This window comes from Carettochelys insculpta, chromosome 3, assembly GCF_033958435.1.
Source record: "Carettochelys insculpta isolate YL-2023 chromosome 3, ASM3395843v1, whole genome shotgun sequence".
Classification (NCBI taxonomy): domain Eukaryota; kingdom Metazoa; phylum Chordata; order Testudines; family Carettochelyidae; genus Carettochelys; species Carettochelys insculpta.
This window is the reverse complement of record NC_134139.1, coordinates 4630018-4657836: the sequence shown is the minus strand read 5'-3', so window position 1 is coordinate 4657836 and position 27819 is coordinate 4630018. Positions and strand designations below refer to the sequence as shown.

The following is a 27819-nucleotide window of genomic DNA, read 5'->3' as shown; positions in this document are numbered from 1 at the left end:
ATTGGTGGAGGGAGAGTGTCATTAGATGTTGAATCAGAAGGCAAGCTGCCGCCTTCTTAAAAATGCACTTTTTAATTTGGGGTTTGTATCTTACAACTTATAAACTAAGAACAAGTTCTGAATTATCGAGATTGGTGATACTGTTGTGCTCCCAGCTTTGGTACAATGGCCAGTGTGTCTTGCAGAAGGGCAGCATTGGAAAATTTAATTAGTACTCCTCAATCCTCCTTCAAGGATTTTTACTGCTAACAGTATGGATTTGAAGAAGCAATTCACTAAAAAGACTTACTCATAACTTTAGTTACAGGTGAGTAAGCTGCCTTCCAGAGTTATGTTCCTGTACCATGAACATAACTGAATCCTTTGTAATCCTTCTAATAGGTGGATGGCAAGGAACAAAGGGTAATCCCTTTACATAGCTCTGAACAAAAGCAAGGATACGCAGTCCCCAGAACTTGGTGCTTTCTGGAGGGCTCTGAGCTCAAGATGCTACAGGCATGTGTACACCAGAAATTTGGATCAGAAATTTGTACATAAAACTGAATTATTTTTAGTGGGCAACTGCTACTAGAAACTGAGTCCTTTCCTAAAGCAAGTAAATCAGATCTTGACTTTATTTTTTCCCCTCTGTAGTTGGTCAAATAAAGTTCAATCCTCCGTTAAGAAAGGAGACAGAGCCACATCATGAGTTTGTGAGTAACGTTTCCTGCAAACGAAAAAAAAGTTTGACTTGTGCTATAGTCCTTTCTCTCACTCCACAAACAATTAAATCTACAAGCTACTCCCCGCTCAGGAGGAGAGCAGGCCAGAGCTGCCCTCGTTTGTCATACGGACCATGCCAGAGCCGAGCTGGTATGCTCCTTGTGCGGTGCTTTACAAGGGTTCCTGCTTCCTCCCCTCCTTTCATCCTTTCCTCTGGCAAAGAGCCAGCTGACTTAGGGGATGTGAGCTCCTGTGCATACTCTGCCCCAGCCAGCTGCTGTGGGAGAGGTGGACAGTAGCCTGTAGTATCCCAACAGGGTAGAGAGAAGCAGCTTATCTAACATGAAGAAGAATTTAGTCAACTTGAGAGGAATTACACACCCATCTGTGCAGCTGCATAATCATATTATTTATTGCTATGCTGATTATAATATTTTTATGTATATATGTATGATGATAAAAACCAGAGGGTCAGCAATTCTAACCCAGGCAAGAAAAATACATAGGAGAAGTATAGCCCAAGTCACCATACAATGTCAGTCCACTTACTTTACCTCTGAGAGTGATGCAGACTACAGAGAAGTGTTGAAAACATGATTAATGAAATCTTTAGTTGTGCATATATTTATTTCCCCAATTTTGTGTTATTCTTTTTGTTCTTTGAGAAGTTCTTGAATATGTGGCATGACAATCACAAAATGAGTTTTAATGAAGAAAAAGGGGCTTAAAATTAGGAAGAGGACAGCCCTTTTTAGGTAGGACTTTTAAAGGCCAAATGTACTGTGACTGTGTGTATGTACCTGCCATCCAGCTGGGCAGTGTTCGATGACAGCAGAGCGTTTTTCTTGCACTGCAATAAAGACTCACGAGCTATCAAACTGAGGGTGAAGTTTTCTTCTGGAACTTAAGGCAAAGCCATAAAGAGTGTTTCTTTGACAGATGTTCTTGGAAGAGAAGACTTCAACTTCATATTGAGTTGAAGCACACCGGAGTATTGCACTTTAGAACCTTACTTGTCTTGTGAGAAGTGATTGATCTTGCCGATAAGAATACCAGCACAAAAGGAATCCGGTGCCATTGCCAGAAGGGAGAACCAGAGCTGTTCGTTTTGACTCTGCCAAAATGACAGACAACTACTACCCAAACCCCCATGTTTCCCTCCTCAGAAATAGCCTTATAAACAAGTGTAGCTCCTCCTAATGCGCAGGGAGGTAAAGAGACTGCTTAATTGCCTGCATAGAAATAGGAAGGATGAAGGAGAGTGCTTTGCTCTAACTATAAAGGAATTTATTTTAGGACATCTTCAGATATTTTTAATTTAAAATTATTGCCACCACCTTATTCCTGAGGCCATGGCAGCAGTTTACCTGTAACACTCTGCAAAAGTATTTGCACTCATGTTTAGAGTGCATGTAGGTGAAACAATACCATTATTTTGGTATTTGAGGTTACTTTGAACTGTATAGAAATGTAACTGTAAACTGGAAAAAGAAATTGTACCTACATAATTCTAATAGTTTGATACCTGCTTTTATTACATTAAATACAAATGGCTTTAATGGCTGATTTTTTTAATATGCTGCATAGTTTAAAAAAAAAAAAAAGCCATGTTGATCCTTGAAACTAAGGGAATGGTTCCATATTAGAGAACAAGAGGAATGTGGTGATGGTGTCAGCCTCACAAAGATTGAGGAAAGGAGAAACAGTATCGCTACAGTTAGATCATTCTGGGCAATTGATGTCCGAGCACTAACTGGCTGCAGAAGTAGTCCCATTCATTCTAAGACTCATTTTGATGAAAGACCTTGTAGGAAGAGAGATTGAGGGTAGAGGTTTGTGACAATATCCAGTATTCCAACAGAAGATAAAAAAATTCTGGAGTGTGAGGATTAAGAAATGGAAGCTAATTGCTGATTCCAGTTTATTAAAGTAATCCTTTGGCTTTTTTTGCTTTTAAATAATATTTCAACTTGATGCTAAATTAATCATGCTGTGATGTGAAATGTCAGTTTTGTCACAAGCTGTTTTAATATGGCTTAATTTTGCATTAACAAAATTGTTGGCAAAAAATTTTCCCTTTTTGTGTGTCTGGCTTTCACTCTCAAAGTAAATAACCTACATTTCTTGGTCTCTGTCTAATGAACAGCCCAACAGTAACGATTTTTTGGACAGTTCAGAAGAAATATACTACACTGCAAGATCTAACCTGGTATATTTCATCTTCTGATTTTCTTTGTCAACTTTGGTTTTGTGTCTTTATTTTTGTTTTTCAAAGCTAAAATTTTCTTGCATTGTGTTTGCCTCTGTAGAAGAGCTTTTAAAGTCTATAGATTAAGGTGTATGAATATTTCTAAAAAACAGGAGAGAAATTATGTATTTAATGTCAGTTCTGAAAGTATTTTACCTAGCAGACATATATATTTAAACTATTCATTTTATAGGATAGGTTGGTATTATGCATCGACTGTAATGTCTTTAACTTTTTTCACTGGGTCTAGAAGATATTTCTTAGTATTTTTAGTTGACTGTTCTTTCAACCATTCATTTGAAAGATTAGAATATATATGTATTCTTGACTTGACTATCCAAAATGTAATTACAATAGAGAATGAAGACAAACATTAATGTGTACGCTGGTAAAACTACAACCATTCAAAGAAGGTCAGAAATATGGTTCTCTTGGGGTGCATCTACACTAACAAGTACATTCAAAATTAGGTTTGGAAGACCAAGTTCTTTCGAAAGAAGCCACAGAGCGTCTACACTGACACGGCGCTCTTTTGAATTTAACGTCGAAAGAACTCCCCCGTTCTTTCGAAGTTGGTCCTCCGCTCCCAGGATGGGAAAAGCTCCCTCTTTCGAAACACAGGTTTGAAAGAGAGCAAGTGTGGAGGCTCTGCGACCTGCTCTTTCGAAAGAGCAGGTCCTCCATGGCCACGATCAGCTGGCAGGAAGCGGTGCTGCTCACAGGAATAGCAGAGCCCTATGGCTCCTGGGTCCGGCTGCCTTTCAGCATGCAGGCTCCCAGAAGCCCTCAGTCAGGAAGCTGAGAGCGTGCAGGCAGCAGGGAGCCCACACTGCCTTCCGCACAGGTCCCAGCTGCGGTGCCCTGGGGGAAGCTGCAGCACCTCTGGCACCATGGCCAGCAGCCGGGACTCCTGCCCACTCCAGGGGCTGTCCAGGGACTGGGGGGGAAGTCCTTCCAAGAGGAGAGCCAGACCCCCAAAGTCAGGCCCCCTCCTGGACAGAGGCTGAGCTGCAGGACCTCCTCGCCCTGTGGGGAGATGAGGAGGTCCTGCAGCAGACGGGTGTCTGGTGCTGAAACGAACCCACCTTCGAGTGCCTGGCCAAGGGCATCACCGGTGGGCCCAAGGAGGCAGGACCCCCAGCTGTGTACGTCGACACCACCGACTCCTCTGATCGAGCCGGAGGAGATGGGGATGAGGACCAAGTGGGAGGACTGGCCTGGACAACTGGCCACCTGCAGGCACCCCCCAAGGATCCAGGACACCAGCGATTGACGAGGGCTCAAGAGAGGGGGCCCTCGTCATCGACGTCCCCTCAGGCCCATCCAGCCCGGCCCCTTCTGACTATGCCTCGCCTGAGTTCCTGGAGGGACCCACAGGTATGTACCAGGCATGCTGGTGGCCGTGGGGAGGGGGCGCGCAGTTCCACCCAGGATGGCCACAGCCCACCCACAGGGACATCAGCCACAGGGCATGGGCAGGTCAAACAGCCCCACTGCCCTGGCCTCGCAGGGCTGATGTGTGGCACCCAGCACCATGCGGGCTGCACAGTGCCATGGGTCGCTGGGCCACAGAGGGACCGAGGGAGCCAGAGGAGAGCCAGCGCTCCTGCAGCCCACACTGGGAACCCCGGATGTGGTCCCTGCAGGACTGCTGGGATGGGGCAGGTGGGATGGTGGGGTGGGTTCAGGGGGTCCCTCACCAGGACTAATGGCCCTTTCCTCTCCTGTTTTTTCTCTACAGCTCCAGCAGCCGGACCAGCCCTGTGACGGGCCTGGGGAGCCCCACTTAGAGGGCGAGGGGGTGCGGCCCAGGCCTCGGTCTGGGACAGTGCGTGGCCACAGCCAGCCCCTCCGCCAGCAACACCAGGCCAGGAAGGATGAGGCAGGGGACATGGTCCACGCAGCTGCCCTGAGGGAGCTGACGGGCGTCGTGCAGGAGTGGCTTGCCATGGAGCGGCAGGTGTGAGACCCACGGGGGCGGGTCCAACTTGGATGCCCTCACCGAGGCCATGGTCAGCCACCTGCACCCTGCCGCCTCTCCATTGCAGGTCACTCCTGCACCCTACCTGCTCCCATGTAAATAGTTCTCCCCATTCACCTTCCCCCTCCTACGTATACAGTTCTCCCCACACGTGTATATAGTTCTCCCTGTTCATCTTCCCCCCACACTTGTACATAGTTGACCCTGAATAACGAGGGGCACAGTTTTCCCTTATAAATGGTTTATTTTCATGGTTTACCCTGTGTCCCCTGTGCATGGGTGCGGGTGGGTGTGCGTGTGTGTGCAGTGGGGGGGGGGGTTACCGTGGCCCCCGCTCAAAGGCCTGACACAGGGCCTCCCTTACACACACCCCGTCCTGGTGGCACGGGGCGGGAGGCGGCTGGTCGTACCCTCGCCCTGCCTCAGTGGCCCACCTCTAAATATAGGGCTTGTGTTTTGCCTCCAGCAGGTTATGGAGTATACAGCAGGCCCCAGCCACCACCGGTACTTTGGGGAGGCGCACATCCAGCCCTGGCGTAGAGGCATCTAAAACGCTCCTTGAGGCGGCCGAACACCTGCTCAACAATGTTCCAGGAGCGGTTCAGCCGCTCGTTAAAAAGATCCTGGCTTGGCTGGATGTGTCCGGTATATGGCCGCATCAGCCAGGCTTGCAGGGGGGAGGTTGCGTCCGCCATGATGCAGGGTGGCATCGTCGTGTTCCCAATGGGGCGCTCCCGCCAGGGGATGAAGATCCCCTCAGCCATACAACATCCCAGCCCTGAGTTCCTGAAGACCCTTGCGTTGTGGGCGCGGCCAGACCAACCCACGTAGATGTCCTGGAACTGGCTGTTGGTGTCGACCAGGGCCTGCAGGACCACCGAGTGGTAGCCCTTGCGGTTCACATAGGCCCCGTAGCTGTGCTTCAGGGCCTGGATGATGATGTGGGTGCCATCCAGGGCCCCGAAGCAGTTGGGGAAGCCCAGCTCCTGGAATCCCCGGATGGTGTTGTTCAGGTCCCCGATACGCACCAGCTGCCTCAGGAGCACCTTGTTGATCACCTGGATGACCTGCAGGGCATAGGGGGGTGTGCTCGTGAGCACGGGCTGGGGTGTGGCTTGCCCACCTGTACCTGCCCCCTTCCCCGCCCCTGGCCCTGGGGTGCCTGCCCCTGCCTGTCTCCATCCCTGCCTCGGCCCCAGGGTGCCTGCCCTTCTCCTGTCGGTACCCGTCGCTAGGCTGCCCCCTGCATGCAGTCTAGGTGTGAGCTGGGCTTGGCTTACCTCGATGAGGACGGCCCCGACGGTGGCTTTGCCCACCCCGAACTGGCGTCTGATGGATCAGTAACTGTCTGGGGTGGACAGCTTCCACAGGGCGATGCTCACCCTTTTCTGCAGGGGGAGCGCCAGCCTTAGGTGTGTGTCCTGTTGCTGGAGGACTGGGGCGAGCCATTGGCACAGCTCCAGGAACGTCCCCTTGGTCATCCTGAAGTTCTGTAGCCACCGGTCATCGCCCCAGTCCTCCAGCACCAGCCAGTCCCATCAGTCGCTGCTTGTGGGGAAGCTCCACAGGCGGTGGATGACCCAGGGGACTGGCTGGGGGCGTTGCACCCTGAGGGTGGCATACAGGAGGGTGGCTACTGTGGTGGCCACCTGGAGCTGCTGCAGCACGGCGGCCAGGACTGCGGCCAGGGTGCTGGCCCTGGCTGCGATGGATGGGGGCCGCTGCTTGGGGTCCATGGGGGACCAGGATGCCACCTCTGATTCCTCTCGCTCTTGCTTTGCCTGGAGACAGAGTTGCTGGCCCTCGGTGTGTGCAGGCTGAGGTCTGGGGGGAGCCACTTTAAGGGGACGGCGGACGGCAGCCCCAGAAGGGCTCATCCACCATGTGACCCTGCCCGTAGTACTTCCTGCCCCTGCTCTTTCGAAAGAGTGGCCTGGCATGTGTGGACGCTCTCTTTCAAAATTCTGCTGGGGGCCTTTTGTAAGAACGGACTGAACCTTCGGTCCCCACTGGTGTGTGTAGACGCTCTGTTTCGAAAGAGCATCTTTCGATGTTCTCTTTTAAAAGGCGTTCTTTCAAAACAGAACTGTAGCGTAGATGCAGCCTTGGTGTTTGGTACTGCCCATACTGTGCCTTTTCTTGTTTCCAGATCTTCTCCTCTTTAGCAGTGCAGAATGAAAATCAAGCCAGCAAGTTTTACTGTGCTTCTGTATCTGGTGTTGGTGATGGTTTGTGGTTAGGTGTACAGTAGTGAGAGCACGTTTTCATTTTTTTGGACTCTGTATTAGGTGGAACATGCTGTGCTTCCAACTAAACCCAAGTTTGTTTTGCTTAGTAAACTGAGCATTTCAAGTCAGAGTCTATTGAAGAATAATAAATGTGGACCAAAATGGTGGCTTTTCACAGTCAGCATTTTGCATGCTGTCTGCCAATAGCTTGAGCGTGCTTACTCCAGCTTTGGAAGCCGTCCCGTGTACATTTTTCTCTTCTACATACACAAATGTTCTTTAACAGCTTTTCTGGGAGTACAGCTCCAGTGTCTCTGCTTCCAGCAGCAGTGTCCTGCACTCCAGCTCAGCTTTTCTTTTCAGCTACTGACTCTTCTTTTGCAGACTTCTTTCTGCCACTTTCATCTTCACTGTATCTGTACGCAGACTGTTCCTGCTAATCTCATGGAAGTGGGTCTGGCAGATCTTTCGGTAGCTGTTTCTAATGAGACTCGTGCAGCCCCTCACAGATTGGCATAAGCTGATTAAAGTAGCTGTTCCATGTGTTGTCCCCTTGCTGACTGAGTGTAACATGGCCCAAGATTCTTTTACATCCTGACTATACCTCCCCTTTGACATCTCCTCTCACCAGTGGTTTTAAATTTAGGATAACAGTGATTGCTACAAAGAAGACAGAAGGAAATAATGTTAGTTTTAAATAGGAGTTCTTTAAAGTCGTGAGCACTTTGCAGACCCCTCAGCTTCATCTGCAGGCACTCTCCAAATTGCAGTTCCATTGGCTCCTTGTGAAACAGAGAGAAGTTCCTTGACTTGTTCACAGGGTCGCATTACTTTTTTGAGGTTTTATTTATTTATTTTTCTTTTCTCTGGAAAGCACAGAAACCGAAGGGAGCGCTCTTGTTTTCTGGCTGAGAAGGTCATCACAGTTGCAGACACAGTTCAATATATGGTTTCTTTAAGCCATCAGGAAGTGGGCTTGAATAGCTCTTTCTCATCAAGAGGACCTGACTTCCCATTTCACTTGAGTCTGGAAATTGTCCCATTGTGGAATATATACCTGTACTTTATCAGGGACAAGCTTTTGGCAAACCCATGAGTCTTCAGGATCATAACCAAAAGAAGTGTCTGACTGGAGTGCCTATATGGGGCCCTTGGATATTGACCCAAGTTGGAATTTCAGATCATCTTCAGAATCTGGGCACTGGATCTATCCATTCTGCAGCGTCTTTCGCCAGCATCATGCAGATTATATTTAAGAAGCTTGACATTTTGAACTTTGACTACTGGTAAAAGTGGACATGGGAAAATGAAACCTGTTTCTGACATGGCCATTTGGATTGAAGAAAAGTTTCAGTAGTTGGTTTCTCGGCTATATCTAGGGAAATTTCAACACTCAAAAAGACTGACTAGCAGATCCACCCTCCTTTATGGCAGAAACTAACGAGATGGTGCTGCTATAGAGCTTTGTGCACAAAGAGACATGTTTGCTTCACATCTAGACACAGCTAGCTTGTTTGTCTTGATTTAGAGACAAGGCTCTTCACACTGGGAGGGTGAAAGCTTTCTCTTCAACAGTTCAGCCCCTAAACACATGCCTCTCCTTCAGTCCCTTTTTTGCCAAATTCATCATCTGTTCCCTGTTACTGTCCCACAGGGCCTTGTTTCCCCAGTCATCTTCAGCCTGTCCATATCAGAACTATGGCAAGTCCCTCAAACAAGGAACCTTCTCCATCAGGATCCAGCTTGTGCCCCGGATTACATCTTGTGCATAGCAGCTTGAGAGTACCTTTATAAAAAAAAAAAGTAGAGGTTTTTTTGGTGCTTCAGTTGTGTGTGCCCACCCAGGTACATGATTGTCAGAAGGAACGTGTGCTTGGCATGTTCTGAAAATCAACTCCCTAGCATGTTTTTCAAGTCAGGCTCCAGAAATCACTGGTCATTTTAGAAACTTCAGCCCTGGTTGCTAACAAAATAATTTTCCAAAGCTTTGGCTTCTGTTCTCCTCTGACATTTTTTTAACATCCAAGCAGGACTCTACAAATCAAGCATATTACAGCAATTTGCTGTTTCTTTAGTGGGCGCTACACGAGAAGTGGCCCCCTAACTCAAGCACACCTCTTTTGTTAGACAGCTGTATCAGAGGGCTGAGTTATAACACTCTTGAATGTCAGAGATCCATTCTCATTTCCTGACTAAATGATCTGACAACCTAATTCTGCATCCTCACATCACTTGCCTTTTTCCAGGCTGCTAAATGCTGCAAACCCTCGGTCAAAATCATTTAACAGAACAGAACCTTAATTTCATTCTGAATGCTCTCAACAAATCTCCTTTCATGCCCCTGGCAAAAGCTGCTTTCCATTATCTTTCTATTAAACTGATGTTCCTTATTTCTATCACCTTTGTTCAAAGAATTAATGAGTAGGCAGATGCTTGTATAAAGAACCTTCTTTCTGCCTTTCACAGATAAGCAGTTTGTTAGAATTGCTCTGAAATCATTCCTTAGGAAATTTCCTTCCCTTCTGTCTGAACACATCCTGTTCAAAGGAAGTGAGCTAGTGTTCCCTAGGTGACATTACAGCCCTAAAATACTTTGTGGTCAATTCTACTTTTTTGGAAATGGCTTCATATTCCACTGTTTTCCCATAGGTTCCCATATTAAGAGATCCTGTATTGATTTCCAAAAGTCCTCCCATTCAGGGATAAGGACACTTATTACTTTGTTAGTAGCTATGTTGTGGGCTGAGAAGAGACTGTGTATCTGTCAGGAAATCTCCAGCCCAGGCTTTTCTCCATGCCTTCTTTTAGCGCTGTAAGGGAATGCAGAGTCTTCTACCAGTGCCCTACCTAGCTAAGTTGATGCCTTCCTAATTATTGGTGATGGTGGGGGGGGGTGTAGTTATATGTACTTTGCTTGTTACTGTCTGGAGATCACTGTTCTTTTTTTGGTGACTGTGCGGTTTGTGTTTACCAAGGGGTACAGAGTGAATCAGTACTGCTTCCAGGTAGCACAAGATAGTCTTATCTGTGCGCCTTGGGGGAAGTTCACCCTAAACTACAGCCTGCTGAGAACACAAGAATCCCACTCCAGGCTGTGCAACCCTTGTTTACTCACTCTGCGGGCTGGCAATTTGCACACCCTAGCACTTAAGTCGTATAGAAAGGCCAGTGTATAGTTTAAATCAAGATTCCTGTTTGTCCTTTAAAACCAATGCATTGATTCTTGGGGTCTCAAAAGTATACGTTTGAAGAATAATTTCCAAATCTTGCTCTCAGTGAATATTGTTTAACAGTGACTTTTAGACATTGTACCGAGTTAATATTGAAGCAAGACAGTTCACTTTCTTTTGGCTCTATAGTCCTAATGAGAAAGTCCTAGAATTGTATGCGAGTTAGTACAGGGTTTCCCAGACTTTATATAGTTGGAACCCGTTTTTTTCAGTATCTTTTTTTGCAGCCCAAAAACATAAATGTGTATAAAAAAAAAATGAATAAATTTTCACTGTTTTTATTTATTCACAATAATAATAGTACATAGCGATAATTTGTGTATTTTCTAAGGACCGGTATTTTTTTCCAAGGACTGGTACTGGGCCACAGACCACACTTTGGGAAACGCTGAATTGGTATAATAGGCCCAGTCTACATAATAGTCCTAAAATACTTCACCTATTACTTTTATTCAAGTATATATGTAGACAATTTATCAAATGTATGATGTCATGAGTAAAGATGAGCAAAAACAATTTTCATCCTGGGGGAAATGCCCATCTTTCAATATTTCGTTTTAGATGCACATTATTACAAAAAGTCGAAATAGTAAAATTGTTCATGCAGTGAAATGTCCTGTTTGAAATGGCAAAACATTTGTCTGCTTGGCAGCATTTTGATTAAAAAAAAACCAAGTGTTTATATTGCTAAATCAAAAGGTTTCATTGTAATTTGGTGAACTGACCAGGAAAGTTTCATTTAGAGCAGGGGTCTTGAATTCACAGCCTGGGGACCATCTGTGGGCTCCACAGTACCACAATCCAGCTTGCACACAACACATCCAGTGGAACAAGAATCCCTAACTTCTGTGGCCCTAGGTCTGGAGGACCAGGGGGTTCATACCCTTCCTCTTGGTTCAACCCCACCCTGTCCCCACATTGCATCCCTTCCTTCAAGTGCCCTCCCCTGAGGGATTACCAGAGTCCTGGCCTGGGCCAGCCAGGAAGGTGGGTAGCCTGCACTCACAACAGTGGCAGAAGGCACAGGGAGATGAAGCAACATAGCAGCCTCTGGTCTGCTCTGCTACCAGCTCACAGGCCAGCCTGGTCAGTTGGCTTCACCACAGAAGTGGGAAGTAGCACACCCCAGTCCCAGCACAGGTTGGCTTGGGAGATGGCTGCAGAGCGGAGCAGCCTACTGCATAACTCCACTTCCCCTGGGCTCCTGCTGCCGCAGTGAGTAGAGGGGGTCCTGACCTGGACCCAGTGCATCCAGGACCCCACAGGCTAACCTGAGCATGGGGGACCATCATGTCCATAAGATGGTTGGGACAGGCACTGTGGGACCCAGAAAGGCCATACCAAAGGATGGGACAGCTGTGAATACACCTTTCCTGGGCCACAGGTAGGTGCTGGCAGCAGCACAGATCCAGCACCCAAAGCCGCTGTAGTCTCACTGTGCTGCTGGTGATGGCACTGGGGCCCTGTTGGGATGGTGGGAGCATGGCAGGGGATAAATTGCACAGGCAGAAGGTGGGACCAGGGATGCACAGTGGGAGTGGGGGGTGCATGTGGGTCAGTAGGAGGGGCCAGGGTGGGTGGGAGTGTGTGTGTGTGTGTGTGTCTCTCTCTCTCTCTCTCTCAAACATGCATATAGGAACACACACACATACACCCCTCCTCTGGAGCTCTCCCAGACACAGGTGCCTGGTGACCCACTAGGAGGATTTGAGAACAGGAGCTGGCCCTAAGGTAAATTGCGTTTGAGATCCTGATTTAGAGTAAGTTCAGCATTAAACTGCAGTTCCATTTACTAGTGCATTGCCTTGTGGAAGTTGTAGCTTAGGTCTTATGCCTCCATTTTCCTCTGAGGACTGAACTCTCATGATACAGCTGCAGCCATGTGACTTGCATAATTCATCATTCCACTTGGTCTGGGATGAGACTGCATTGAATCAGTGGACGATGTACTCTAGTTGAGGAATTTGCCCCCCAGGAGAGAAATAGAGCAAAAATGGGATTGTTTGTACTCCTGTGTGTTAGCATGGGGTCACTTCAACAACTGGCAATACCTGATTCAGGTCAAACCAGCTCACAATGAAATCTTTCATTTCAGCTTTCCCACCTGAAAAAAAATACAATCCAAGGGAAAAATACCATTTTGTGGAAACTGCATTTTTCAGTTGAAAAATCATTTTTACAGAAGATTCCTCACCTGCTTGAGATGTGAAGGTTCATATCCCATTTCATTGTAACCACTAAAAATAAATAGGAGGCTTCTCTTAGCAATAAATCTGCAGTCTTGGTTTTTGTTTTGTTGTGGAAGGATTTGTAGTAGAGAAACATTAAGTGTTTTTAGATTATACTGAGTGATTTTTGTTTTTACATGTTTAAAATATAAACTGTAAACTGATAAATTAACTGGTATTTAACCTGGTAGGCCAAATGTCAGATTATAATGACTGTTTTCAGTTAGGTTATGAATTTCTAAATGAACAAAATAAATGCTGTGGTCACGAACTCAAGAGGTTTAAATTTCCGTCGGAATCTATGCTCTTGTACGTTGCAAATGGTCTGATACGCTTGGTCTAATTTACATTAGTAGCTTCCTTTTTATGATTTAGTAAATGTGCCCCAGACTGAAGAAACTGTTGCCTAAGGTCAAACTATTTATAACAAATAATTTGAGGTCAGTGCCAAGGAATGTTGTATTCCGGGATATAGTTATTACCAAGTTGATGAATCATTTAAGTTGTTAGTGTATTTGTAAACTAAATATTTAAATGTTAAATATAAGGGAACACAACTAATGTACTGTCAAATGGTTGAAGGGCAAATAGGTTAGAGAGCAGGTTTGCTGGGGGATTTTTTCTATGTCCTTCCCATTATTCCTTTTAATTTCCCTCCTCCTTGTGCCATCTTGTCTTTTCCACCACTCCTTGTCTGTCATTGTAAGCCAAGTGTCTTCTCCCTAGAATAACCATGTTTACGTTATGTTGCAAAAGTGGATTGAGAGAGGAGATTCTTGAAATTTTTCTCAGTGGAAACATAAATAAATAGGAAGGGGGAATAAATCCACAGGACCCTAAGTTGTTGTTCTTTCCATTAGTTTAATAGCTACATTTTCTTTGGTGTGATCTTTTTCCTTTTGTGCAAATTTTCTGTTATGGACAAGGGGAGTTATATTTTGAGACAGCTGACTTTGTTTCTGAGAGATTGTTTTTAAAAGATTGATTCTATGAGCCAGGCACTGCAGAGGGATTACAGTAGCCAATCAAAATTGATACACTTCTCTTCATTATATAAGGTTGTGCAAGAAATTGCAGAACAAGGGGAGAAGAAAAACTGTGGATATGCAATAATAATTTACAAAATTCCTGCATGGTGATTGGCTGTGACCTTTTTATTTGTGTGCTTATTAAAGTCCTTGAAGACTAGTATCTCTCGCCTTGTAAACCTATCATCATCATCTGAAAAGTTTAAGCTCATTTTTAATAAAATAAGGACTTAAGGCATTCGATGATGTGTTAATCAGTAAGCATTATCCTGAATGGGGGAATGTGAGGCTAAGAATTATTAGTTATTCTTCTACTTGGGAGACTGGAAAAAATGTAGACATTAAATTAATGGCAGATATTCAGCATCATCTGATTGCCTTTGAACAGTTTAGGCCATTTTGTATTGTCCACTCAGCACACAGACAATCCAGGAAGTTTTTGGAGAATGCTGGGGATAACTTCTTGGTACAAGTGCTGAAGAAACTACCCAGGGGCCGTGCACAACTTGACCTGCTGCTCACAAACAGGGAAGAACTAGTAAAAGAAATAGAAGTGGGAGGGAATCTGGGCTGCAGTGACCATGAGATCGCAGATTTCGTGATCCGAACAAAAGTAAGAAAGGTGAGCAGTAACATACAGACCCTTGATTTCAGAAGAGCAGCCTTTGACTCCCTGAGAGAATGGATGAGCAGGATCCCTTGGGAAATGAAGATGAAGGGGAAAAAAGTTTAAGAGAACTGGCAGTGTTTTAAAGAAGTCTTACTGAAGGCACAGGAATAAACAATCCTGCTGCATGGTAAGAAATGCAAACATGGTAGGCAACTAGCTTGGCTTAACAGGGAAATCCTTAGTCAGCTTAAATTCAAAAAGGATGCATATAAGAAATGGAAACGTGGACAGTTGACTGAGGAGGAGTATAAACATATGGCTGGAGAATGCCAGGCAGTAATCAGGAAGGCGAAAGCACAATTGGAACTGCAGCTGGCAAGGGATGTGAAGAGTAACAAGAAGGGTTTTTACAGGCATGTGAACAATAAACAGGTTATCTGAGAAGGTGTGGGGCCATTACTGGTTGAGGGAGTAGTGCATCTAGTGACAGATGATGCAGGAAAAGCTGAAGTACTCAATGCTTTTTTTTGCCTCAGTCTTCATGGATAAAGTCAACTTCCACATGACGGTCCTAGAAGATGCAGTATGGGAAGGTGGAGGGCAGCCATCTGTGGGGAAGGAACAAGTTCTGAGCTATCTAGAAAAACCACACAAGTCCACGGGTCTGGATTTAATGCACCCCAGGGTACTGAGGGAATTAGCACAGGTCATTGGTGAACCTTTGGCCATTATCCTCGAAGACTCTTGGAGATCAGAGGAGATACCAGATGACTGGAAGAAGGCAAATGTAGTGCCCATCTTTAAAAAAGGAAAGAAGGACAATCCAGGGAACTATAGACCCATCAGACTTACCTCAATCCCTGGGCAAATAATGGAGGGAATCCTCAAGGAATCCGTTTTGGAGCACTTGGAAGAGGGGAAAGTGATCAGTAGTAGCCAACATGGATTCACCAGGAGCAAGTCCTGCCTGACCAATCTGATTAGCTTCTATGGCGAGGTAACAAGCTCTGTGGACATGAGGAAGTCAGTGGATGTGATATACCTTGACTTCAGCAAGGCTTTTGATATGGTCTGCCACAACATTCTTGTCCATAAGTTAAGGAAATACGGATTGGATCCTTGGACTATAAGAGGGATAGAAAGCTGGCTTGGTGGTCAGGCCCAACGGGTAGTGGTCAGTGGCTCAATATCTGGATGGTGGTCTGTTTCAAATGGAGTGCTGCAAGGCTCAGTTCTGGGGCCGGTGTTGTTCAACATCTTAATGACCTGGATGAGGGACTGGATTGCACCCTCAGCAAGTTTGTGGATGACACAAAACTAGGGGGAGAGGTAGATTCGTTGGAAGGTAGAGAGAGAATCCAGAGGGATCTGGATAAATTGGAGGACTGGGCCGAAAGAAATCTGATGCGGTTCAATAAGGAGAAGTGTAGAGTCCTGCACCTGGGGCAGAAGAATCCCAAGCACTGTTACAGGCTGGGGACTGACTGGCTCAGCAGCAGTACGATGGAAAGGGACCTAGGGGTTATGGTGGATCAAAAGGCTGGATATGAGTAAACAGTGTGCCCTTGTAGCCAAGAAGGCTAACGACATACTAGGGTGCATTAGGAGGAGCATTTCAAGCAGATCTAGAGAAGTTCTTCCTCTATTTGGCACTGGTTAGGCCACATCAGGAATATTGTGTCCAGTTTTGGGCCCCCCAATATAAAAAGGATGTGGATTTGCTGGAGCAGATTCAGCGAAGGGCATCAAAAATGATTAAGGGTCTGGAGCACAAGACCTATGAGGAGAGGCTGAGGGATTTGGGCTTGTTTAGTTTACAGAGGAGAAGACTTAGGGGTGATTTAATAGCAGCCTTCAGCTTCCTGAAGGAGAGCTCTGAAAAGGAGGATGAGCAGCTGTTCTCAGTGGTGTCAGAACAAGGAGCAATGGTCTGAAGTTGAAGAGGGAGAGGTGTAGGTTAGATATTAGGAAAAACTACTTCACCAGGCGGGTGGTGAAGCATTGGAATGCGTTGCTGAGAGAGGTGGTGGATTCTCCATCCCTTGAGGTTTTTAAGTCCCGGCTGGACAAGGTCCTGCCTGCGATGACTTAGTGGGGGTTGATCCTGCTTGAAGCAGGGGGCTGGACTAGATGACCTCCTGAGGGCCCTTCCAGCTCTGTGATTCTGATTCTGTTACCTTACCAGCAAGTAGTACATTTAATCTCAAAGTGTTATACTTCCAAATCTGATTACTGACCACTTAATTACAGTTAAATGCAGTATCCAAATGTAAACTGTTGGTTCATATGCATATTCAAATACAATTGTTGGAAAGCTAAATTAAAAGTAAATGAGAAAGTAAACTGTTATGTACAGCTCATGCCTACACAATCAATATGTTCAGAATTAAGAGTATAAAATTAGCAGAAAATCAATATTACAAAGATAGCTCCTACATGATAAGATACTACATGACACACATTGCACTTTCTGGAATTGAAATAGTGTAAGTGTAGTGAGTCAGTATGGCCTCCTGCTGACGCAGAGGCCGAGGAGGCTGCGCAGAGGCCCTGGTGGGCGGGTCCGGAGCCAGAACACCAGAGGCCCGCCCCTCAGAGGGTGGGGCCCAGGGCTAGAAGAGGCAAGGGCAGGGCTCGGGACCCATTAAAGCCTGAGCCTCTGGGCAGGGAGGACGCACCTGCACGAGCTCCCTGCCGCCAAGGGCAGAGGGCCTGTCGCCACCTGGCCAGGCCGGAGGAGCAAGCCCTCAGCGGCCCCGAACAACCCCGGATCCAGATGCCCCAGGGGGACTACCCAGACTTCCCAGACCTGCCAGGACCTTCGCGCCGGCGGAGACTCCCCGCCTTGGAAGAAGCCCCAGGAGCGGTTTGCCCGAGCATCCCGGTGGATCCCTACAGCCCCCAGGCCCACGATCGCCTCGGGCCCCCTCTGCTACCGCCGCCAGACTACCCCAATGATATTGATATGAGCGACTGGCTGGAGCCTCTGAAGGTGGACGACCTGGAGGAGACCGACCTAGAGGGACGCCCCGACCAGATGTACTGGGACCTTCTGCCAGTGGAGGTAGAGGTAGGAAGTGGCCCGGGGAACGACGCTCCCGAGCCCATGGCAGTGTGTTGTGCTCTGGATCCCCACTGCCGTGGTCGTGTGTGAGCAACCCCCAGGGCCCCGGGCTGGGTCGCAGTGGAGTGGGAGGGCCTGCGACCCCCTACCCCACTCCTTGACAGGGCCAGCCTGGGCTGGGCCTGCGCTCAGACTCTGGTGCTGTTGCCCCACCCCAGACTGAGGCTGGGCCTGTGCTCAAACCCTTGTGTTGCTGCCCCGCCCCAAACTGAGGGCTGGGCCTGTGCTCAAACCCTTGTGTTGCTGCCCCGCCCTGAACTGCGAGCCAGGCCGGGACCTTGGGGTAACTGTGAACTGCTGTCCCGCCCTGAACTGAGGGCTGGGCCGGTACCGTATTGCTATTGAGAACTGCTGCCCCGCCCTAGATTGAGGGCTGGGGCCTGTATTGTATTGTACTGGGAACTGCTGACCGCCCCCAACTGAGTGCAAGCCGGTGTTATAATCCTTGTGGTGGCCGCCTAGGCCAAGGGCTGGGCATCCCAGGACTTCTTACAGTAAGCTTAAGACCACATGACAAGTGTTGAAGGTGTGATTTGGTTCAGGGGGAATTTCACACTATGGCCATACTCTCCAAATGTACCCATCTTTGATGTTTATTTAATATTTAAAGAAAAAAGATTTTCCTCCCTGGAATGCATGATTCATGCTTCTGCATAATTTTTCTTTACCGTTATCCACTATATTGAGATTTTATAAGTAGATGCCCACACACTTCTCATTAAAAGTGGGGTTTTTGTGGCCTAAGTAGAACTTCCGTTATACATAATACCAGCAATAGGTCCTGGTTTGCTGTTAACCAAGTGCTCAGAATAGAGTGCAATTTGGGAAATTTTGTGCATCGTATGAAGAAAATTTAATTTCCATATCCCACTGCTGATGGTTGTATATTTCACAATATTTCAGAAACACAGGGCTCAGGTTTTAGTGTTTAACATTCATGTGCTTTATTAGTGCCATGGTGACATAGAAAGGCTCTGTGCAGAAGATAAAAGATTCAGAAATGCTCTCGTATCAGCTAAAGCGATGCCGGGTGCCTATTGCTATAGTGATCGTGTACCAGTGGTAGGAAAGCTGAGAGCGAAGTTAAAGAGAATCAGAAGAGCAGAGAGAAACGTAAAACTGGATCTAAAGTTACTGCAAACAAATAAAGAAGTTCAGGAGCAATTCAGTATAGCTGTTAAGAATAGATTTAGTGCCTTAGGAGACCTAAGTGATGTCGAAAAGCAATGGGAAGCACTGAGGGATTCAGTTAAGGCTGCCACAGTAGAGAGCATAGCAATAAAGAAAAGAGACTCAAAGAAGATGATGGGGAAAGTTTTGCAGTTAATTGACAAAAGGAGACTAAATAAGAGGAAAACAAATGAATATGAAAAATTGAATAAGAAAATAGTGTTAAAATGTAATATTGTGAAGGAGAATTGGCTAAATGAGCGGTGTAAGATAATAGAACAGCAGCATAGAAGCAGTACAAAAGAGATGCGTAAGTGCATCCAGGAGGTAACAGGAAAAAGATCATGCTCATCATCTGGCTGCTTGAAATCAAAAGACGGCAAGATAACAACAGAGAAATTGGATATTCTAGATGGATGGTCAGAATACACAGGAGAACTATACGCTGATGTAAGGCCTGAAAAGTACATCTTGAGTAAGATTGCAGATGGTCCACAGATACTTCAGGCAGAAGTAAGGAAAGCTTTAAAAAGCATGAAAAGAGGCAAGGCACCTGGACCAGACAGTATTACGAGCGAAATGATTGAGGCATTAGAAGACTTTGGTATTGATGTAGTTACAAAACTTTTAAATGAAATATACCATACAGATCGTATCCCAGTGGACTTATCAAAGTCAGTTTTCATTGCTTTACCGAAGAAACCAGGGGCTACTGAATGTGAGCAACAGGACAATAAGTCTCATGAGCCACATTACCAAACTACTCTTGAAAATCCTCAGGAATAGGGCATGAAATAGGATAAAATCAGTTATCTCTGAAGAACAGTGTGGCTTTGTAGAAGGTAAAGGGACTACCAATGCTATTTACATCTTACGGTCATCAATAGAAAGAGCATTAGAAGTACAAAAGGACCTATATTTATGCTTTATAGACTTTGAGAAAGCATTTGGTAGGGTAAAGCACGGTGAAATGATAAAAATCATAGAGGAACTGGACATAGATGGAAGGGATTTAAGAATAATTTGGAATATATACTGGGATCAAACAGCAGCTGTAAGAATGGGTGGCGAACTAAGTGACTGTAGGAAAATAAAAAGGGGGGTTAGAGAGGGTTATGTTTTTTCGCCAAATCTTTCTAATTTGTATAGTGAAAGGATTATGTGAAAAATAGAGGGTCTTCCTGGGTTAAATATTGGTATGCTGACGATACAGTTTTAATTTCAGAAAATGAAAGGGATCTTCAAGAATTAGTCAATGTAGTTAATAGGGAAAGAGAGCTGAAGGAACTTAATTTAAACCTTGCAAAAACGGAATCAGTGGTAATAACTAAAAGCAAAGGTATGCCAAGGTGTGACATAAGTGCAAACGGGATAGTTGTACGTCAGGTGACTAAACTTAAATACTTGGGGTGTTATATCACTTCAGATGGTAGGTGTACAACGGAAGTTAAAGGCAGAATTGCACAAGCCAAGTCTGCATTCCAGAGAATGAGTATCCTCACTAACAAGTCGTTATCATTAGAAGTTAGGAAAAGAGTTTTGCGATGTTATATTGAGCCAATATTATTGTGTGGGGCTGAAGCGTGGGCAATCAGCAAGCAAGTTGAGAAGTCCATTGAAGCCACCGAAATGTGGTTTTTAAGGAGGATGTTGCATATTCCATGGTCAGCTAAGAGGACGAATGAGTCCGTTTTGATTGAAGCACAGTATGGGAGATCGTTGCTAGTGAGAACAAGGACAAGGCAAGCAAAGTTTATAGGACATGTAATGAAGAAATTAGGACTTGAATACCTGGTAATGATGGGGAAATTAGATGGTAAATGGGGTAGGGGTAGGCAGTGAAAGAAATTATGGGATAGTATTACTTCCTGGTTATGGTGCGGAAGCAATGTAAAAATGCTAGAAAGCACTCAGAATAGACGGGTGGAGGGCCATGATCGCCTACACCAGTTGGCATGACACTTAAGAAAGGAAGGAATTAGTGCCATTTGGTTGATATTGTCACCTTATGTGTGTTAGATGAGAGGATGAATGTACATAGTGTGCAGTAGGTATCTGTACGTGTGTCTATTTGCCTGTTTTTGTTCATCAGCTATGAACTCAGTAATAAACTCAGAGCATTTGGATGGAGATGAGGATATGGATTTTATCCAAATCTCAATCTTTACAAACTCTTAAGAACATAAGAACAGCCATACCAAAGGTCCATCCAGCCCACTGTCCTGTCTGCCAACACTGGCCAATGCCAGGTGCCTCAAAAGGGAGTGAACTGTACAGGTAATGGTCGAGTGATCTTTCTTCTGCCATCCATCTCCAGCCTGTAACAAACAGAGACTAGGGACACCATTCCTTACCCATCCTGGCTAATAGCCATTAATGGACCTAACCTACATGAATTTATCAAGCTCTTTTTAAAACCCAGTTACACAGCCTCCATAGTTCCTCCAAGGAGTTCCATAGGTTGACTGTGTGTTGTGTTAGGAATTTCTTTTTATTTGTTTTAAACCTGCTGCCCATTAATTTCACCTGGTGTCCCCCTAGTTCTTATGGGAACAAGTAAATATTTTTTCCTTATTCACCGTCTCCACACCACTATAGTTTTATATACCTCTGTCGTATCCCCACTTAGTCTCTTCTAAGATGAAAAGTTCTGGTCTCTTCTTATGGGACTCGTTTCAAACCGCTAATCATTTTAGTTGCCCTTTTCTGAACCTTTTCTAATGCCAATATATCTATTTTGAGATGAGGGATCACACCTATATGCAGTATTCAAGATGTGGGTATACCATGATTTTATATAAGGCAATAAGATATTCTCTTTCTTATTCTCTCTCCCTTTTTTGATGATTCCTAACATCCTGTTTGCTTTTTTGACTGCTGCTGCACACTATGTGGATGTTTTCAGGGAACGATCCACAATAACTCCAAGATCTCTTTCCAGATTAGTTATAGCTAAATTAGCTCCCCCACCATATTGTACTCTTACTCTCCACTGGTTGATTTTTAGCACACATAAGGAATTACTTTACCCAGTAACGAAGTGTAGTCACATTTGAGCGAAATACAGTGATGTTTCAAAAGCAAATAGGAACACCATACAGCAGTTTAGAACAGGAAGTGAAGAACATAAATGCCCTTTGAAAACATAATCTAGTAATGCTTGCAGACAGCAGGGTAGTAAATTGGATAAAAACAAAGGATTTGTCCTTTTTAAAATATATAAGCATAAGTAACACTGACAGATGCCATCTTTCATAAAAAAAATTATTTCAGGGCTTATAACCATTAGTGACAGATGAAGGATCTCTTGTAGAGGTTTACTTATTTTTTCATATTAACTTTTCTGTCACTTCTGCAGAATGTATCCTGTCATGTTATTCAAAGTGTAAATTAAAGCAGACCATTTAGCTCTGTCCAGCTTAGGACCCTGGCTTTCCATATTTAAAAGAATTTCTGTCTTATGCTTTTAGCATTTATATTCAAAATGCTTTTCACTTAAGGTGAAAAATTTCTCCCAGTTTAGATAGCTGTATAGTGCCTAGAGGTGTCACAAATCAGGGTAGCTGTATTTCCCTTTTGCAGTCCAGCAAGAATTCAGTAGACACCTGAATTATGCATAGGTTGTGTTCCTGGGTAACCACATGCAAGTCAAATTTTGCATAAGTTGGTACCAGGTGGGGGAGGGGCTCTGCGGCCTTAGGGTCCCCTGGTCCTGGCTGTGCCTGGCTGCTTCTGCCCATGGCCAGCAGGGAGCCCAGAGCCAGGCGCAGTAGCACTCATCAGTTTCCTGGCTCCCCTCAACTTGCAGAAGCTGGGAAGCTGATCAGCAGTGCTTCACTTGTCAGTTTCCTGGCTCCAGCTGCATGGGTCAGTTTCCCTGCTCCCACAAGCAGAGGGAAGTCAGGTGTGGGAGCTGCAACTGGCTGGAGCCAGGAAACTGACCACTGCAGCAGCACTGGTCAGTTTCCATGCTCCCCACCAATCACGATTTTGACTCGCGTTATTGCAAGAAACACTTAAGTCAAAATCATTTAAGTTGGTCTACTGTACTGTAGAAGGGAAATACACTCTAGGTTCTAGCTCCCCAGCCATCATCTCTCCTGGATGGAGACATGTCTGTCTTCCCTCCTGACCTCAGTATTTCTAGTCTCTGTGATTCCTTGCCTACACTGAATGTCCCTAACAAAATCTGACTGCTTGAGCAGGCCTGATTTGCTTTTATATACTCTTCAAAGGGTATAAACAGTGTAATTGCCATAGCAACAAGTTATCATACAGCTCTTTCAAGTACATTTATTCTTAAGTTAAAAGCATTAAAGAGAAAAGAACATTAAAATAATAAAAGAACCTATGTGCATTCTGCTAAGCTTACAAGGGATCATCCCACTGCCAACAAGGATGTTTTCTGTGGTTAAAAGTTAACAGCTGTGAGCTCCAAACAAACATACTTGTGAATCTGTAAGTCATGAAGTACTTGATCTAGCTGAAGTAAATTAATGAAAGATTATGGTCATATGGGACCAGAGCTTGGGGAACACATTCCTCTAATGGAGAATTTATCCTAGGTTCCTTCCCTTGCATTGGGCTAGCCTGTGCTCAACTGGCTGGACTGTGGTGTAATCAAGAATAGATCTTGGCTCCCAGTGCAGATGGAGCTAGTAGTTACCCATCCTCCTCCTCCCCCTCACCATTCTTGATAAAGGCCTGTTACTTGGATGCCTCGGTGATGATGTCATTATTGTGCAGGTTGGAAATGGGGTCTTTGCTGAGTGTGTCACACAGCTCATAATAAAAGCAGCAAGTCTATGACTTAGCATCAGGTCATTTGTTGGTCTTCTGGTATGGGAGCTGTAGCTATTTGGCTTTTGTGCCACAGTATTACTAGCCTATGTAGTACCCCTTCTTCTGATTCCCCTGAGCAATTGGCTCGTAGGTGTCCATGTTTCAGTGCTGGTTATACCTGTTCTTGTCCAGCTTATTTTCCTTATAGGTCTAGAAGAATCAATATCTCTTGTTGGAACATAACTGGAGTGTGTAGCTTGTGTGGGCAGCTATACAGTTGCACTCCACAGCAAATAGCTGCTAGGTACGCTCCATAAGCTGTCAGTCAGAAAAAAGAAATTCAAAAATCCCATGGGGCTTTAAAGGGGAGGGTAGGCTTCTGGTATGTGTGACCTCTGGGCAGTGGACTTTGCAGTGTTGACGAGAGCAGTCAGTGTGAACATGACTAGAGCAGTCAGAGTGAATGTAAGAACAGCCTCACTGGATCGGAACAAAGGTTCAGCTAGCCCAGTGTCCTGTCTTCCACCAGTGTCCAACACCAGGTGTACCGTAGGGAATGAACGGAACAGGTGATCATCAAGTGATCCATCTCCTGTTGCCCATTCCTAGCTTCTGGCAAACCAAGGCTAGGGACAGCTTTCCTGCCCCCCTTGGCTAATAGCCATTGAGAAACCTATCTTCCAAGAACTTATCTAGTTGTTGGATTTTTTAACTCTGTTATAGTCTTGGCCTGCACAACATTCTCTGGCAAGGAGTTCCACAGACTGACTCTGGTTTGTGTGTAAGAATACTTACTTCCTTTTGTTTGTTTTAAACCTATTGCCTACTAGCTTCATGTGGTGAGCCCTAGTTTCTGTGTTAGGAGAAGGAGTAAATAACATTCCTTGTGTACTTTCTCCGTATCAGTCATGACATTATAGCCCTCTGTTATATCCAGTAGTTCCCTGCAAGCTGTGTATTTGTGTGACCACTCAGAAGAAATTCAAATGCTGCCCAGCTGATTAGCAGAGTGCCCACGGCTAAGTTTTGTGTTTTTTATGGTTGGTTCCCATTCATACTTTCTCTGGTGCACATAAAAATGTATTATGCACATGGATGGAAAAAATAGTACATTGATAGAAAATATTAGAGGGAGCATTGATTATATCTCCTCCAGTCATGTACAATCATAGAAAATAAATGTCTGTATGGTAATTGTCCCTAAATTATTTGTTGCCTTAACATCCAAAACAGCTAAGATATTTGCAGTAGTCCCTGTAAATGTATGTGGACAGCACCAATTTTATGTGACAGCCATGACAGGTTCCCTGCCCTGAAGAGCTCAAGATAGAAGGTACTAGCAGATGTACCCAGCATTGTTCAGCTCTATAACTGAAGTCATTTTTTGAAAATAAATGAAAAATACGCATACTATTTTCAGTGCTGGTATTTTCCAAAAGAGGCTGGAGTGAGGGTTCAGAGGTGAGGAGGATGGGTGGTCTAGGTCAGAGTTGGTAAGGGCTCAAGGTAGAGGGTATGGAGTATAGAAGTCAAGGCAAGTGGGGGTGCAGAATTAAGGCAGGTGCCTCAGGGCAGGGAGCTGGGAAGTGTGGGAGTACTGGGCCCTCTTGGCCGTGAGGATGCTGCTCTCATGGTGGTAGCAGCTCCCAGGGGCTTTGGGGCTGTGCTCCCCATCCAGTGACTCCTCCTGGGAGGGAGGGAGGGATCTGGGAGTTGTCAGTTGGGGCAGGAGGTTGGGCCAGTCGACAGAGCCCCTGGCCTCCAGCCTGTGTGGGGGAGGTCAGCACTCTGGGGGCAGCTCCCAGCGTGCTGCTGCCCCCCAAGCCTGCAGTTAATCTGGGGAGGGGTTGTCTTTGCTTGGGGTAATGGCCACCCTCTCCTGCAGCATGTTGAAGGTGTGCGGTGCTTTGTGGTCTGACCTTGGCCTCTAGCTGCCCCTGCCCTGGCCCTGGCCCTGCACTGGTCTGTGGGGGTGACATCCTGGGGGCTACCCCCAGCACACAGTGGCCCCCTCAATCCTGCAGCCTCTTTGGTGGGGCATTCCCATTTGGCCTCAAAGCTGTGGAAGGGAAGCTCTTGGAGCTGCCCCCAGCCTCTAGTGGATTCCTCCTCCCTTGCAGGCTGCAGGGGTCTCCACCTCTCCAGCTGTTTCCTCTTCCCATGGCCTGCAGGCTGTCTGCAAGCTGCTCCACCTCCAGCAACCCCTTCTGCAGCCTATAGAATCCCCAAGGGCCAGCTGGGGCGGGAAGTCTCTGGGTTTGGGGCAGGGAAGCTACTTACCCGGTCTTTGTGGTAGACAAGATAGTAGAGCCCCATCCCTGTTGGCCTTTCTCTTGGTGCTACAGTTGCCTCCAGTAGCCACTCTCGGTATCGTGTCCCTCCTGTCTGTTCACCTCCCTTTTCTCTTTCCCCCTCCTTCTGCCTCCTCTCTTTCCATATTCCGCAAAATCTGGGACTTCAGGCATTTCTGACTGTCCACGCACAACTAAACCCTGATTTTGGTTTAAGTTCTGGTAAGAGGAAGCTGCACAGCAAATTTTGTGGTCATAGATCTTACAGTTTAAGAGGAGTTCTTGGAAAAAAATGCAGAACGGATACACTACTTGATATAGACATACCTTTCACAATATGTGTGGGGATTGGATGGGAAAGAAGTACGAGTAGTTGAAGGTTAATGCACCATGGCTAGGTCTACAGTAGCTGGGGAAGATCAAGCACTTAGGTTCGATCTTTTGGGCGCCATTTCATGCATGCATGAAACGGTGCATTCAGGGATCAGTGTTGACCCTGGAACTCCTTGCGAGCTGCAAAGATTAAGAAATGTCGGCGGGAGGAGCACTCCTGTGGATATTCTGCAGTGAAGACAGGGACCAATGTCAACAGCTGCAAAATCGGTTTTAGGTATGCAGTTGGCGTACCTAAAATTGCGTAGTAGCCGTTGACATTCCTGGTAAGTGTAGACATAGCCCATTTGCTTGTTCCACAAGCTTTTCCCCCCCCCCCCCCATAGTGATGAGTGGAAAGGCACCTCAAGTTCAGTGTTTCCTTGAGAATGCATCGGTAGTTGAATGGCTTTATGAAGGAAGTATGTTTGAAGGAGGGATTTGAGGAGATGTGAGCCATGACAGAATTGGGGCTTGGAAGGGACCCTTGTTTAGTGGATGAGTGTCTGAATGAGTGTCTAGAGCCACAAATGGCAGTAGGACAGAATTTGTTGTGTGGCTTGGATACAGGGAAGCGAATGAGGCAAGATTATGTGTCTTTAACTCTATTGTCGTTTTCATTTTAAAGCAATTTCTCTTCTATTTGTAGGATCTACAGCTAGAATATGCTCATGGTCCCCAGAGTGGCTGCTACTTAGGTGCAAATAAGTGAGTAAAAGGGCATTTTCCCTTGTTTATTAAACTGAATTGAGACTTAAATTCATTGTTTAAATTTCAAGTGGCAGGCTATGTAGTAGAAAAATGCAACTTGATCTTTATGCAGCAAAACATGCTAAACCTGTGGTTTTTACATTAGTACAGTTCTTTAAATTGTTTTTGACTTCTGTAAATAATAATTGTGCTAGCTGAGGCTACGTCTTTTGGAAGAGGAGTGTGAATAAGGGAGATTGAAAATGTAAATGAAGTGCTTGTTTGTTTTGGGTAGAAGGGTTCTTTTGAAAACGGAGTTTTTTTCCCCAAAGGAACCCCATCTACATGGCTGTTTTTGCTTTTGAAAAAGTCTCTTCTGGAAGCGTGATCGTGTGAGATTATGTAGATGAAGCACAAGATTTGTAAATCAGAGCTTCATTTACATATTTGATCTCCCTCATTTGCATTCCTCCACCAAAAGGGAATGCTGTGTAGATGTGGCCTGAAAGTTAGAACAGTTACTCTCAGGATACTGAGTGTGACTCTCTCACGCACGCACGTGCATGCAAACACGCACACTCTCTCTCTCTCTCCCCCCTCTAAAATGTAACAGCCATTTCAGTTGCAGACATCAGCTTGTTTAATGGCAAACTTTCCCTTACAGCAAGATACTGCCCAGCTGACCAGCTATGGGGATGCACTTACACATTTGTGATTTGTTTGTTGAAAAAGAAAAGACAAAAGAATTTAAAATGTTTGCACATATGTAAGGAACTTATTTGCTACATTTTTGTCATTGAGTTCCTTAAGTTAATCTTTACACTGTCAGTTTCCATGTGGAATAGTAACAGAGGTAGCCTTGTTAATCTGTACTCCAACAAAACAAAACAGCGGTCATGTAGCACTTTAACACATGATTTATTCAGTGATGAGCTTTCATGGGACAGACCCTCTCTGTTACTATTCAACATGCAAGGCACTACATTTAGCTATTTGGAATGGAGATCCATCAACTATATGAAAAAGCTTGCTCAGATCCAGTTTGAATGTGGTTATCCAGATACTAACTGTGTAAAGTGAGATAATCATAGCCTCTCTCCACCCCTCTGATATGGTGCTTCTATATGTAAAATGG

General features: G+C 45.5%; 1 protein-coding gene across 4 annotated transcripts in view; it reads left to right on the top strand.

Annotated features, from left to right (window-relative positions):
* MAP4K3 (mitogen-activated protein kinase kinase kinase kinase 3) overlaps positions 1–27819 on the top strand; it is a 163476-nt gene that overhangs the window by 70278 nt on the left and 65379 nt on the right. For 2 of the 4 annotated variants that reach the window (XM_074989289.1, XM_074989288.1), the window contains exons 14-16: positions 634–692; positions 2849–2911; positions 26644–26702. In XM_074989289.1, the coding sequence (XP_074845390.1) occupies positions 634–692; positions 2849–2911; positions 26644–26702 (181 nt within the window). The remainder of the gene's footprint in view (positions 1–633; positions 693–2848; positions 2912–26643; positions 26703–27819) is intronic. The other 2 variants (XM_074989291.1, XM_074989290.1) reach the window with 1 other exon arrangement.